The 13,486-nt window shown below is 42.8% G+C and overlaps 2 protein-coding genes across 2 annotated transcripts; one reads left to right on the plus strand and one right to left on the minus strand.

Moving 5' to 3' along the window:
* Nucleotides 1-378: 378 nt before the first annotated feature.
* On the minus strand, nucleotides 379-9,682 carry LOC100825737 (probable phospholipid-transporting ATPase 8). The gene is made up of 11 exons (XM_010236794.3): nucleotides 9,222-9,682; nucleotides 6,625-7,943; nucleotides 6,427-6,537; nucleotides 5,841-6,120; nucleotides 5,452-5,540; nucleotides 5,213-5,318; nucleotides 4,335-4,541; nucleotides 4,096-4,221; nucleotides 3,328-3,426; nucleotides 2,819-3,010; nucleotides 379-1,356 (listed from the first exon to the last, which is right to left on the minus strand). The coding sequence occupies exons 1-11, from the start codon at nucleotides 9,633-9,635 to the stop codon at nucleotides 847-849; spliced, it is 3,453 nt and encodes a 1,150-aa protein (XP_010235096.1). The 5' UTR covers nucleotides 9,636-9,682; the 3' UTR covers nucleotides 379-846.
* A 1,719-nt stretch (nucleotides 9,683-11,401) lies between these two features.
* LOC100836875 (cytochrome P450 CYP99A1) lies at nucleotides 11,402-13,335 on the plus strand. The gene is made up of 2 exons (XM_003572112.4): nucleotides 11,402-12,436; nucleotides 12,529-13,335. Exons 1-2 carry the CDS (start codon nucleotides 11,507-11,509, stop codon nucleotides 13,180-13,182), a joined length of 1,584 nt encoding a protein of 527 aa, XP_003572160.3. The 5' UTR covers nucleotides 11,402-11,506; the 3' UTR covers nucleotides 13,183-13,335.
* Nucleotides 13,336-13,486: the final 151 nt, after the last annotated feature.

A 13,486-nucleotide genomic window follows, 5' to 3' on the forward strand; every position in this document is an offset into this window, starting at 1 on the left:
TGTTTTTGACGAAAACTTATAGGTTTATAGGTATGCATATCTATGTTTACACTGAATAAAATCAGAATTTTCTAAAACTCAAAAATATGATTGTTCTTTAAAATAAATAAATAAAGGGCTCTAAGGAGCCCGAGCTCCACGAAAATCCAATGCGCTTACACAGATCTCCCACGAACAGGATATGGTCTTTTTGCAGCCACCTTCTTGAGCTATTGCACGGCTAGTTACTACGTAACGAACTACTAGTACAAATTTCAGCATTCATCAGCATCAACTTGGTCACAAGAAGTCAAGGTCTCAAGGATAATGGCACACTAACTAAATTACAGGTTAGCGCATGTCATGTTTCGTCACAACCAGAACAGAGCACAAACCTGATTAGACCTGAGATCAGTAGTAAACAAAATGAATCCCGAGTATAAATCCATTGAATGCTGGTACAACACGTATAAACAAAGACCAGAAACTGCCAACAAGGCCCAAAGCTGAAGAGTGATATGCAAGAACCACCAATCCTGAAGGGTACTACTAGGCAAGAACAACCAGTCCTGATGAGTGCTACGCTGTTGCATCATGCAAAGGACTACCAACTTGTTGCTCGGAATTCCTTCCGTGTTGATGTTGACTGATCTACCATAACTCAGCTGAACTTGTCAGGTATGAACCCAAGTATGTACATAATCTAATTCTAATACATAGAGTAGCAACATTTGTTTTGATACAATATTCACCATATAAAAATCTACAGAAACATCATGCTGTAGCAAGTGAACCATAAGGTATGTTAGATCGATAGCCGGTATCTCTATGTAAAGTTACTTCACTACCCACCTATATTAACTTGCTTCACCAGTTCTTCGAGTTAGTTCTCTGAACTCGCTCAGGGTGCTGTGGGTTAAATAGTGAACAAGTTACTCTGTAGAGGAAGAACGGGAGCAAGGCTGTCACAACAATGACTAGAGTAGACAGCCAGTACAGAGGGCTTGAAGCACAAGCTTCCCAGAAAACATGATACGCTGTGGTCGATATCATAGCAGGGAATGAGCCATAGATGATTAGAAAAGTGTACCAAATCAGTATACTGCCCCAGATGACGAAATGTTGTATCCAGGTAAAGTAGCTGATGTAGAGTGCTAACTGGCAATTGACAGTCCACACCACACAAGTGTACATGGTCACTCCAAGGATGTCAAATCCAGCAACACGGCCATCCTGTCGAACAGCCTGAATGAGAACAGCATTGATGGCACCAAAGAATATAATGATTGAAGAGCACAGTCCGTTTAGCATCCAACTGAGTATACGAGACCAGCTGAAGAATACATTATTCACGCCATCTTGATGTAACAAAGGGACCTGCAGTACGCAAAAGAGAGCCAACTAAAACTGGTTAGAAAGAGAGGGAAAATAATGCAAGCACTGAAATAACTCCCAAGTGATATACATGAGAACCACATTAGTCTAGCCAAGTTCAAAGAAAAGCTGTAAATGGAAACTGTTAGCCAAGTTGTTTAAGCATGGAGGTCCTTTAAGCACACATTCAATTCAACCCTTTGATCATGTTGATGTGCATAACTCGTTACCTTCATTTCTCCATCTAGTTTCTTTAGAGTTCTCTTGATGATTGATTGGATTATTGTTTTGTGCAGGAAGAGAACAAATCGAAAGTAGGATTGGCTATGGATTCGAGCCAGTACCAGAGGACCGGGAAGGACACACCTCTGGTGTACCAGTACTGTTATGTACGGAGTATATGCATACATGAACTCTTGCACTCAACTCTAATACAACTAACTGCCCCCATACCTATAACAGTTGTGTGGGCTTAATGATGATTCAAGGACAATTAGAGGTGTCACTATGTAACCCTCCTCTCCCATTGACAAGATAAATCTTCTTTTGTGTAGGTGTACGTGAAATGGAACTTAGTGCACTTATGTATTTCCTCAAGTGAAAAAGAGACAAATCCAAATTAACCATGAACTTGTACCGAAGTTCATATCTATGATTTTCTGTAACTTTTTCAATATATTCTGGGCACTTTCAAATTTTAGCCAAAATTTGATTTCCAAACTTAATAAGTGGTTTATTTTCAAACCATTTATCCAAATGAGATGGAAGTTTCCCATAATATTAAGTATACCATTGTGTTTTTTTTTTCATTTTTTGTGGGCACTTTCATATTTCATCCCAAAATTTGAAATTCAAACTTAATAAGTTGTTTATTCTCAAACCATTTGTCCAAATGAGCTGAAACTTTCCTAGAATAATAAGGATATCATTTGTGATTTTCTTTTAAAAAAATCTGGGTACTTTGAAATTTCAGTCCAAAATTTGAAGTTCAAACTTAATAAGTTGTTTATTCTCAACCATTTGGCCAAATGAGCTGAAACTTTCCCAAAATAGTAAGATATCATTTGTGATTTCCTATAATCTTATCAAAAAAATTGGACACCTAAAATTTTGGACTGAAAACGGGTCAGGTTGAGATCAGGTCCGGTCAGGCTGACGTAGACGAGGTGACTGGTGACACATCAGCAAAAACTGTTTACATGGTTTAGGGGGGTACTTTAAACCAAGAGTCAATGGTTGTAATCTGAATTTTGGTACAAGTTCAGGGGGGTAATGTGGACTTATCTCCACGAAAAATGATGATGGTGGTGGTTAGTGAACAATGATTCTGTATGATCACGGGAAATTATGTTTGTGGCACTTACTTAGCCGCATGCAACAGTCTAGTCATCATTACAATTCATTATTAAAATTATATATGTAACTTACATGTGCCATAACCATTATTATAAAACAAATTATGTACCTCGAGGCAAACACTGGCAGAGACATCTTTATTGAAAACACCTAGAGCGATGACGGGGAGAGATGTGAAGGCAACATTGTAGAAAGATATAAACCAATCATTGTAACCAGGTTGAGCTGAGAACATGGCATGAGCCTCAAACCAGAAAAGTGTGAAGCCAAATGTAATGTTCTTGAAGAAAAAATAGCAAATCTGTTGATAGGAAAAACGGTAAGAGACTGGTTAGATATCATGCTGCTGATTATACCACCTCATAGCACAGAATAATATCTTCAAGAATTCAAATATAAATACTTAAAAATATTAGTACTTCATGTTTAAGTCTTCAAATGTAAACACCCCTAAATAAGAAACATCATGAAAACTGGACAGAACAGCCTCCTGGAAGGAACAGAAGAGAGGCAAAGCATGATATATGTTCCCAAAAAAATACCAATGAAACGCATCTATCAGAAAATACCATGGTAGTTCACTAAGAAGCAGAATAAATAGAAATGGAAGGACTTTACCATGGCTGCAATACGGCGGTAACACCAGTGACCATGCACAAGGAGTAACCGCTCTAGAAAGCGAAACTGAGCTATTGCAAAGTCACTTGCCATCACAGCCTGCAACACAAAAGGCACCATCAGATGTTAGCTACTAGGAAGCAGATCAGTAGGCATGATTTACAAACACCGAGTAAAAGGGTTGAAACTTTCAGTTCAGCTGTGAACACTGCTTGCCAAGTGTCATTTTCACCAGTCATTGCTTTGTGTAATTATAAGTATATCAGAACCTCGCAGATGAGCAAATTTGACCACATGATTCAGAATTTCAGATAATAGAAACTGGGTGTACGTCATTGTTGTTATCAATCTAGCCAGTCAATCTTTCATGGATCCCACTGAAAAAAGCTCTCATGGAAATAGATACAAACACCCTTGATGTAACACCACAGCAACCATTCTGAAATAACCCTTAGAAATGGCACATAAAGTGCTCAACACAGGATACACATACCTACAAAAAAATGTACTCCATACCTAACATCAAGTGTGGTGAAATGGTAATTACTGGCGAAGTCCAGTCAAGCTTCTTTCAAGTACAAATGAACTCAACGGGTAATTTTAGATAGGTCTGGTATGCAAAGACTTGACAGATTGTGGTTGCAGTTCTTTTTTTTTGTGTATTTCAAGATCAAAACAGGCAGAAGTTGTAACAAGAAATTGCAGACAAAATTACGAAAAGGAGGTCTTGTAGAGGACAAAAAGGAGGTTTTCTAGAGGACAACAGACCTGCATTCCTTCAGCACCACTTATTCCAACACCAATATCAGCCTCTTGTAGCATACCAACGTCATTTGCTCCATCACCAATAGCTAGTGTGGTTTTCTTTGTTTTTGTTTTAACCAACCTGGTGATCTGCAATTGTTCAAAATGGCCAAATAGTATACAGAGATAGAAATATAGAAACACCAACATTATCTTGTTACAAAATGACCAAACAAGAGGAATAACTAATGGTTGTTACTCACCAGTGCTTTCTGTTTAGGCGACATGCGACAACATAAAACTGATGCACAATCAACTGCTAGATCCAGAAATGAGTCCTTAAGACTGCCCGTAAGAGCATATGTTAGAGCATTGCCATCAATGATAAGAGCAAATGGAGTTGAAGTTCCTTTCAATGAAATTTGCCTTCGAGCATCTTGTAATTTTCTACCGATATGTTCATATGGAGCCTATACGAGCCAATATGAAACGTAAGAAACAGTAGAACACACATGAGGTAAACTGGTCCTATAAATAATTTATGTATGCGCGGTTCGCTGTTAAGATAGTACAAACATCAATGGTTATTGATTTCATATATGTAAACCTGTCTTTTGACTTCACTAGTATTTTGAGAATAGCTTAAATTCTGCATTCGTTTATGCATTGATATTTCTACCCAAAGTGCCCTACATGTGTACATAGATGTTATGTCCCGATCATTCGGTTGACACGGCAGCTAAAAATCCATCATGTCCCTATCCATGATTGACGGTGCTAGATAGCGAGAGCGATGCGCTCGAGAGCAATCCCACCTTTCCGTAGATGTTAAAACAAGAGAGCTGTGATATATGATGCACTACCCAGTCCTATCATCTATGATCTCACTTTCATCCTGACCCTTGGGTTCGAATGTTGTTGTCTCGCACCCGTGCATTGCTCCTCTATGGCAAACTTGTATTGCCATGTTGTGGGTGAAACAACTGATCCTCTATGACCATGTGTTATGATCCAACAGTGCTCTTTTACTTTATATGTGTGCACTTTTAGGGACCAAGCTGCACACGATACCAATCCTTTGTCTATGCATACATGCAAATAGCTGGAGATAAGGAAGTGTTTTCTTTTTGTAATTACAAACCATTCTGCTGCCTTCCTGGTTGCATCCCTCTGGAGCATTTGTTCCTGAGTTGTCCAGTGTCACAAAAAATTCCTCCATTTCCTTCCTCAATAAGTTGCAAGAATAACTACATATGAAGCACTGATACACATTAAATTTTAAGGTAATAAGATCTCAGTTCTCAGGAATGTAACAACATATCTAAGTTTTAAGGTAACAAGATCTCAGTTTTCAGGTATGTAACAATATATGGAGCTAACCCTATGTTGACAGCTGTCTCCAACTTGTCTCCTGTTAAAATCCAGATCTTAATTCCAGCTTGCGCTAGTTTGTGAATACACTCTGGAACCTGCAAGAATTTTGGGTTAGATGCATTGAGCATGTACAGTGAAACAGCTATATGGTTTGTGTACATAAGGAATGTTTCAGGGGAAAGGTCATCGATATCACAATAAGTCAATAGGTGAAGCACCAGAGGCACAACTACGTAAAAGTAATCAAACAGAAACTCGTGAGAGGTTTTTGAATAGGACAATAGATACTAATCAAGAAGTACATGCTAGGAACAAAAACAGAGTACAGAGTTATATATCAAAATAAATAAAGGATCCTTTAGAAGATAAGAATTCCCAAAAGAAAATGAACATACCCCCTTTTGCAGTCTGTCTTCCACAGCAGTAGCACCTAAGAGAACCAAATCTTTCTCAATATTTTCTGAGGCCTTCTCCACAGCTGCATCATGATCAGTGTGTACAGAATTCTTGGCGGATGAGTACTCCTCATTCCAGGCAGCATAGTCATCCTCAGTAAGTTCACGATATGCCAGTGCAAGGGTCCGCAGACCTGCCTCAGAATACACTTCGATGTGCTGCTTCGTATTGGCCACACAAGATTTTTCATTATCCTTAGAGAGCCTTTCGAGTATTACACTGAAGCAAAAAGATATGAAAAAATGTAGATACTTTAGTAAAACTTTGGGAAGGCAGAAAAAACAAAGTATGTGAAATTTATGCCTTGCAAAGTTGCAGATTAGCAATTTCAAGTCTTTTCCACCTAAGAAGAAAATGTAATTCACAAAATCTATTTCTTAGACCAGGTTGAAACCCACTATTATTATTGATGTTGGGTCCGTAATCAGCTTACTAAAAGCACAATGTAAAGAAATGCTAAAAGAACCTAATTTGTGGAGTAGAAAATAAAATTTTCCATCGCATATATGAATAAACATATCCCACCTGTCAGCTCCTTTGCAGAACAGAAATAGCCGACCCTCTTCTGTCCTCAGAATAACAGACATGCGCTTCCGGGCACTGCTAAACTCTAATATGTTGAGTAGCTTATATGTTCTGAAATATAAATTAGGCATCAAGCACGAGGGAAAAGGTCATGACTTGGAAGAAATTAGCACAAAGAACAGTAGAAAAGATAAGCACCTATCCACTTCTTTACCAAAGACAGGCTCATACTCGTGCACCGATATGGTTGTCTGTGTCCTATGATAAAATTCAAAACCAAATTCTCTGGCAGCTGCAACAAGAGCTCCTTCATCAGGTGACTCCGCTTCATAAGTCATCCCAATAGAATCTTTATCTGACACCGGTATTGCAGTGTGACAAACAGCTAATGCACGGAAAAACATCTCTATAGCATCTCTATGACATTCTTTAGCCCATTCTCCGTTCATCAAACGACCGTCAGTGAAGTTAAATCCCTTGACTGATCTTTTAGATTTAGCTGCATGCATTTGGCCAGACACGTCCTCTATTTCACCGTAAGACATCTCCACTTCTGTAAGCCTACTGCCATAAGCAACACCAGCAATGGAACATTTGGAGAACTCCATTGAATTGCATGTTAAGGTTCCTGTTTTGTCAGAGAGTATGGTATGAACCTGACCAAGTTCCTCATTCAAATTTGATGTGCGAGCCCTTGCTGGTTTATCAGACTCCTCGCAATACATATTCTGGTCTTGGTTTATGAAAGTGCTCTGTAAGACTTTAACCATTTCAATTGATATATACAATGAAATGGGCACCAAGCATACATACAACATAAGACTTGTCAGAAAATGGCAAAAGGCTGCAAATGATGCTCTGTTTGGATCAAAGAATATACTGGACTGATCTGGCCTTAGGTACCATGCATAGCTTCCTACATTTAATTCGGCCTTCGTCTTGATCCCAAAGAAAATTGACCCAAAAGATGCAATAGTGAAGAGAACTGCAAAGAGAAGATAAACTATTTTGTCCATTCTCCGTTCAACAGAACTCCTCTTTGATGGTGGCTCCGTTGCATTCTGCATCACCTTTGTTTCGTGCCCTGTGAATATTACAGTGCCATATATGAAGTTTGTATTCCGAAGCTTTGAGTCCCTTAGCAAGATCTGTTGTGGAGACAGAGGATATTGTTGCTCCCTATAGTACAACGTCCCTAGGAAGGAGTATAATTTCTCGTTTGGATCCTCACATTGTATAAAAGCCTTGAAACTATGGAAAGAATGCTCCTCACTCAAGCCAACGGTCACGTCCAACGATTGTTTTCGCTTCAAGTTTGTCTCTCCATCAAGATTCATCGTTTCAACATAACATGTTCCATCCTCATGGCACGAAGAGAGCAAAAGAAGGTCCGCAGGGAAGAACTCATCTTTTTTCACTTTAACTATATCACCAACTCGAAGCTTCTTCCATTCTGTTTCATGAAAAGATTGGGTCCCATCATAAACCTCAACCTTCCTATTGTTCACTTCTATGTCCTGAACAAAACCAAAAACTAGCCTTTTTTAGAGAAATAAGTCAAAAACTAGCTTTAGTAAAAAAAACACTATGATCGACATTTATAGTTGAAGGAGTGGTAACATTTTATGTTGCAAGGCAAGGAATTATAAAATTATACTTCAGCATTATATATCAGTGGAAGTTGATATAGTGCAGAAGAACAAAACACATGCAGCTAGCCTAGTATTACTGTGTGGTACAGTCCCACATGATAACTAAGACTCTAAAATTAATAGAACATTTCATCAATCCCTGCAAAATAAAACAATGACTGAGTTACCTAACAAAGCCACTGTTTTGCAGGAAGCTGTGCTAAAAACAATCTCCTGCTTGGTTTTCAAAACATAATTAGCTCAAAAACTAAGAAACCACCAGTTCAACTTCTGGTAGGGTTCTGACTGACCCTTCCGTCAGGGTGAACATTTATCATAGCCATATAAAATGTATGTGTTGAAGGTTTGACACAAACCATCATGGCCATCCAATCTGATCTAGCTGCTTGAGTAATTAAGATTAGTATCTAAAACTTATGTCTTCAATCCACATTTAATCCCTTAATAACATACTAACATACTACTTACCATTTCAACCTCTCTTTTCAAATTAACAGGAAACACACAATCTATTTCCCATTCCTTCGTTGTAACAATATGGTCATAGACTTTATTTGCCTCTCTGTACAATGTACTATTAAAAAATAATACCGTGGTTGTCATATCTTTCTTTAATATTGTTATAAAACTGTGTTCGGACGTGAGTTCCAAAGCTGGCAGCATTATATTTTGGGCATAGGCGGAGTGTGCGGAGAACAAGGTGGACAGCCTTGGCTTGGACCACCCTTAAGCTTGGAATTTTCTTGACTAATAGCATTACGTGAAGATATTTTGCTAATTAGAGCCTATTTCATCTAGTAATCAGACCACACGCTTTGCAGCAAAAAAAAATGAACCCCAAAATATTTTCGGACGAACAAATCTGCAAAATATAACTCAAAACACCAGGAATCAATACGATTTTATACGAAACACCAGGAATCAATACCGATTTTATACGAACAGGCAGGAGAAGCCACTTGAGATTTTCGAATCAGGAGTGAGAACAACCAAGTGAACCCACCGAGATCAGAAAGGAACAAGTGAGCTGTGAAGAATCATATACTGTCCCCCCCCCCCCCCCCCCCCCCATGTTTTTTCACAAGCCAAACAATGGGGATGAGCAAGCTCCAGTGACTCAAGTGGCAGAGCAAGCGCACGCACCTGCTGCTTCCGGCGCCAGTCCTCGACGGCCTCCTTGGCCATGGCGGCGGAGACGACGACGAAGAGCGGGAGCAGGACGGAGACGGCGCGGTAGGGCGCGAGCGGGCTGAAGGAGACGCAGGCGACGACGAGGAAGAAGCAGTTGGCGACGCGGCGGAACTGCTCGAAGAGCGACTTGGGCAGGAAGCTGGCGGCCGTGTATTTGGTGGTGGATATCGCGTTCCCCGGGTAGGCGCCATCTCCCGAGGCGGAGGCGGAGGAGGGGGCGTTGCATCGGACGGCGCGGGAGAACCCCGGGGCCGGCGCGGGCGGCCCGGTGGCGAGGGCGGCGGGGGAGGATGTGGAAGGCGTGGGGGTGACGACGGCGAGCTCGACGAGGGGCCGCTCGTCGGTGTCGGTGGCGGAGGCGCGCATGGTCGGCGTGAGGAGGAGGAGGATCTGGGTGGGGCGCGGTTAGGGGCGGGTGGGTGTACGAGTGGGGGTAAACGTCCCGGAGACGGCGTCGTCGGGGTGGGGCCTGGCTGTTCGTGCCCTGCCATGTGGCGAGTTCTGCGACCTTTTTCTTTTTCAGTTTATGCTTTCTTCTTTTTTATATCACCTTTCCCACGCCGCGCATTTCCTTTTTTTTTTTCCTTCGTGCTGTCTCGGACGCGCGACCCACGCTGCCAAGGAAAAAAAGTGTTTTCGCCTTTTCGGTGTAAAAAGAGTAAAATAACGAACCGTTTTTTCATTATCGGACCAGGAAGAGAGTCCAGTGTGGGCCTGTCTACCAGATCGGGCTGGCGGAACTGTTCGGAAAATGGACGGGAATAGCGCATTAGTCTCGGAGCGCGACTGCATGCATGCATCGATCCATGCTGCGTCAGCTGCTTTTTCCACGTCAGCTGCCATGTCAGATCTGTCCCCATATCAGCTCAGCGCCTTTTCTCCTGAACCATGCACAGAGCAGCGGGACGCGACAGCACGAGCATGCATCGCTCGTCTTCGCATGCTCAAAAGTGACTTTAAAAGTTCTAGAAAAATCTTAAAATATTTGTGATCGTTGTCCTTAAAACAAATCAAGCTTATCCATATAAACTAAAGTAGAACTATAGGCAGAGTTGTTGCTAAACTAAACAATAGTGTCATTATGCTCTTTAGCAAAACTACTAGGGATAGAACTAGTTGCCATACAAATCTTATCTCCTTGTCGCAGAAAATATCATATGTCGGGTCATGCATGTAGTTCACATGTTGAACCTTCGACATGATATTTCTTAGTAACAAGACAAGACTATTGTAAGAGGCCAGATAAGAATGGACGGGTTTTTTTGTCGAAACATATCAATATGGGATCTAGATTTGACGAGCTTGTCGTAAGAATCCAACAGTAAAATCATTCACAATTTTAATGCTTGATTCAGAAATATTGTAGTTCACAATTAGTTTGAATTGATTTAAATTAATGGATGGATGACAAGAATGCGAGCGTGTTTTTTGCCACAAGTCTTTTTTATGTACGGGATATTGTCCATCGTGTAGCAGGTCGAACATGACATGGGTGATACATGAATCCGGTATTCATATTGTAATGACATAATTGATATGGTAACGAGATATGAATGAAGTATTGATGATATTATGTTGATATTGATTACAATGAATTTTAATTGGTATAGTAATAAGTTGGCGATGTGTTAACAAATTTTTAGTGATAATCAATGAAATAATGATATGTTAATGAAATAATATTTCAACCAATAATACTCGATTGATACTGAAATGAAATTTGATTGATGTTGGATTATTTTTTGCTCGGGTAGGTTCTACAAGAGCCGATAGAAAACCAAGATTTGTAACTGAACAAATTTAGTAGTTTCTGCAGCGACTTCAGGGTAAACATGCCATTTCAGTCATCATTTTGATTTTCGTCTCTGCAATGCGCATCTCTTTAAAAGCTTTTGACAAAGATTCTGCGGGAATGTGCAATGTCCCGTTCCAAAAAAAAGGGGGTGCGCCAAACAGGACAACGGACTTGTTATACAGAGTATTTGATATTGTCAGCACGATAAGTAAACTTATTCAACTTCTCCAACAAAACAGGATGAGCTGTCCATGTGATAATTTTTCCCACATGTTTTATCAAGCTGAAGTGCTAATATTATATTGGAGTAAGTACGAACTTCATATCATAATAATGCAGCTGATAGTACCTACTGTACTTGACATGACAAGGCTCTTACAAAACGCCATTACTTCTTGCTCTTCTTCCTCGATCAGCAAAAACAAACCAAGCCATCATCCACATGGAGCTAGGCATCCTCTTCGTCTCCCTCATCACACTGGTGATCCTTGTGTCCTTACTCAGCCGCAAATCTCCAACAGGCCGCTCCGAGAAGAAGAAGCGGCGGCCTCCAGGCCCATGGCGTCTCCCCTTGATCGGGAACCTCCTCCACCTCCTGACCTCGCAGCCGCAGGCCGCGCTACGGGACCTGGCCAGGAAGCACGGGCCGGTGATGTCCCTGCGGCTGGGCCAGGTGGACGCCGTCGTGGTCTCCTCGCCGGCCGCGGCCCAGGAGGTGCTCCGGGACAAGGACCTCGCCTTCGCGTCCCGGCCCAGCCTGCTTGCCGCGGACATCATCCTCTACGGGAACATGGACATCGCCTTCGCCCCCTACGGCGCCTACTGGCGGACGCTGCGCAAGCTCTGCATGGTCGAGCTCCTCAGCGCGCACAAGGTGCGGCAGCTCGCCCCTGTCCGGGACTGCGAGACCCTTTCGCTTGTTCGGAAGGTCGGCGGCCATGGCGGCGGCGGCGGCGGAGAGCCGGTCAATCTCGGACGGCTGCTCTCGTCGTGCTCGATCGCGATTACGGGGAAGGCGACCTTTGGGGAGCTGTTTGGCGGCGAGCTCCAGGAGCGGTACATGGCGGTCATCGATGTCGCCACGAGGTACGGCGGGGGCTTCTCTGCCGGGGACCTGTTTCCTTCTCTGCGGTTCGTGGACGTCGCCACGGGGCTGACGCGCCGGCTGTGGCGAGCGCGCCGCCAGCTCGATGCCATATTTGACAAGGTCATCGCTGACTGCAAGGCACAGCGGGAGGAGAAGAAGAAGATGAAGAAGACGGCCATGGCGAATACAGGGGACGAAGACCTTCTGAGTATCTTGCTCAGGAACAAGGACGAAGCGACGCTCGAGACCTCCATCAGCACGACAAGCATCAAAGCAATCTTATTTGTAAGTTCTCTTTGTGCTCTCAAATTAAACCATGTCCTTAATTGTTAAATTTCTTTCGCTAATTAATTCTTGTTCACCGGTTAATTAATTAGGACATGCTCACCGGAGGGACGGAGACGACCTCGACAGCGGCAGAGTGGATCATGTCGGAGCTCATAAGAAACCCCGAGGCCATGGCCAAAGCCCAGGCCGAGGTCCGGCAAGCACTGGACGGCACGAAGCCGCGAGACCACGAGGGCCACATAGAAAAGCTCCGCTACACAAGGATGGTGATCAAGGAGGGCCTGAGGCTGCATCCAGTGCTGCCGCTCCTCCTGCCGCGTCTCTGCCGGGAGACCTGCGAGGTCGGCGGCTACGAGGTCGCCAAGGGGACCAAGGTCATCGTCAACGCGTGGGCCATGGCGCGGAGCCCCGAGCACTGGCACGACGCGGAGGAGTTCAGGCCGGAGAGGTTCTGCTTCGACGACGACGACAATGGCGGCACGACGGCGGATTACAAAGGGTCGTTGCGGTTTGAGTACCTCCCGTTCGGGAGCGGGAGGCGGATGTGTCCTGGGGATACCTTCGGGCTCGCGGTGCTGGAGCTCACGGTGGCACGGCTTCTTTACTACTTTGACTGGAGTCTTCCAGGCGGAATGCGGCCGGATGAGCTCGACATGGACATGATTGTTGGTTCCACGGCCAGGAGAAGGAATCATCTCTGCCTCGCAGCGTCCCAGTGCAGGGAGATTCCCCTGGAAATTTGAAGCTGCGCAGCTTATGGATGTATGCTTCATGTTCAAACTTACTTCAATACTGTTCAACAAATAAATTTTATTGGAAGAACGGCATATCAAGGTGCTCATGCAAGGCAAGGAAATGTACTCCTGAATAAGAGTGATGCTATATTTTTGATTAAATCTAATCTAATATCTAATTAAAGTAGCAGAAATTCTACGGTCTAGATTTTACAAAAGTTATCATACGGTCTAGATTTAATCATAGGGTCTATCAACCAATCACAGTAGCTGCTACGGAATCAAATCAATCTCGCTCTAATCACGGTATTTG

The sequence above is a fragment of the Brachypodium distachyon genome, chromosome 3 (assembly GCF_000005505.3).
Source record: "Brachypodium distachyon strain Bd21 chromosome 3, Brachypodium_distachyon_v3.0, whole genome shotgun sequence".
NCBI classification, from domain to species: Eukaryota; Viridiplantae; Streptophyta; class Magnoliopsida; order Poales; family Poaceae; genus Brachypodium; species Brachypodium distachyon.

Coding starts and splice junctions, on each gene's coding strand:
- LOC100825737 (XM_010236794.3), bottom strand. CDS start 9,635: ATGCGCGCCTCCGCCACCGACACCGACGAGCGGCCCCTCGTCGAGCTC. Junction 4,542..5,212: donor ACCAGGAAGGCAGCAGAATG/GTTTGTAATTAC, acceptor TGGCTCGTATAG/GCTCCATATGAACATATCGG. Junction 1,357..2,818: donor CTGCCAGTGTTTGCCTCGAG/GTACATAATTTG, acceptor TGCGTACTGCAG/GTCCCTTTGTTACATCAAGA.
- LOC100836875 (XM_003572112.4), top strand. CDS start 11,507: ATGGAGCTAGGCATCCTCTTCGTCTCCCTCATCACACTGGTGATCCTT. Junction 12,437..12,528: donor GCATCAAAGCAATCTTATTT/GTAAGTTCTCTT, acceptor TTAATTAATTAG/GACATGCTCACCGGAGGGAC.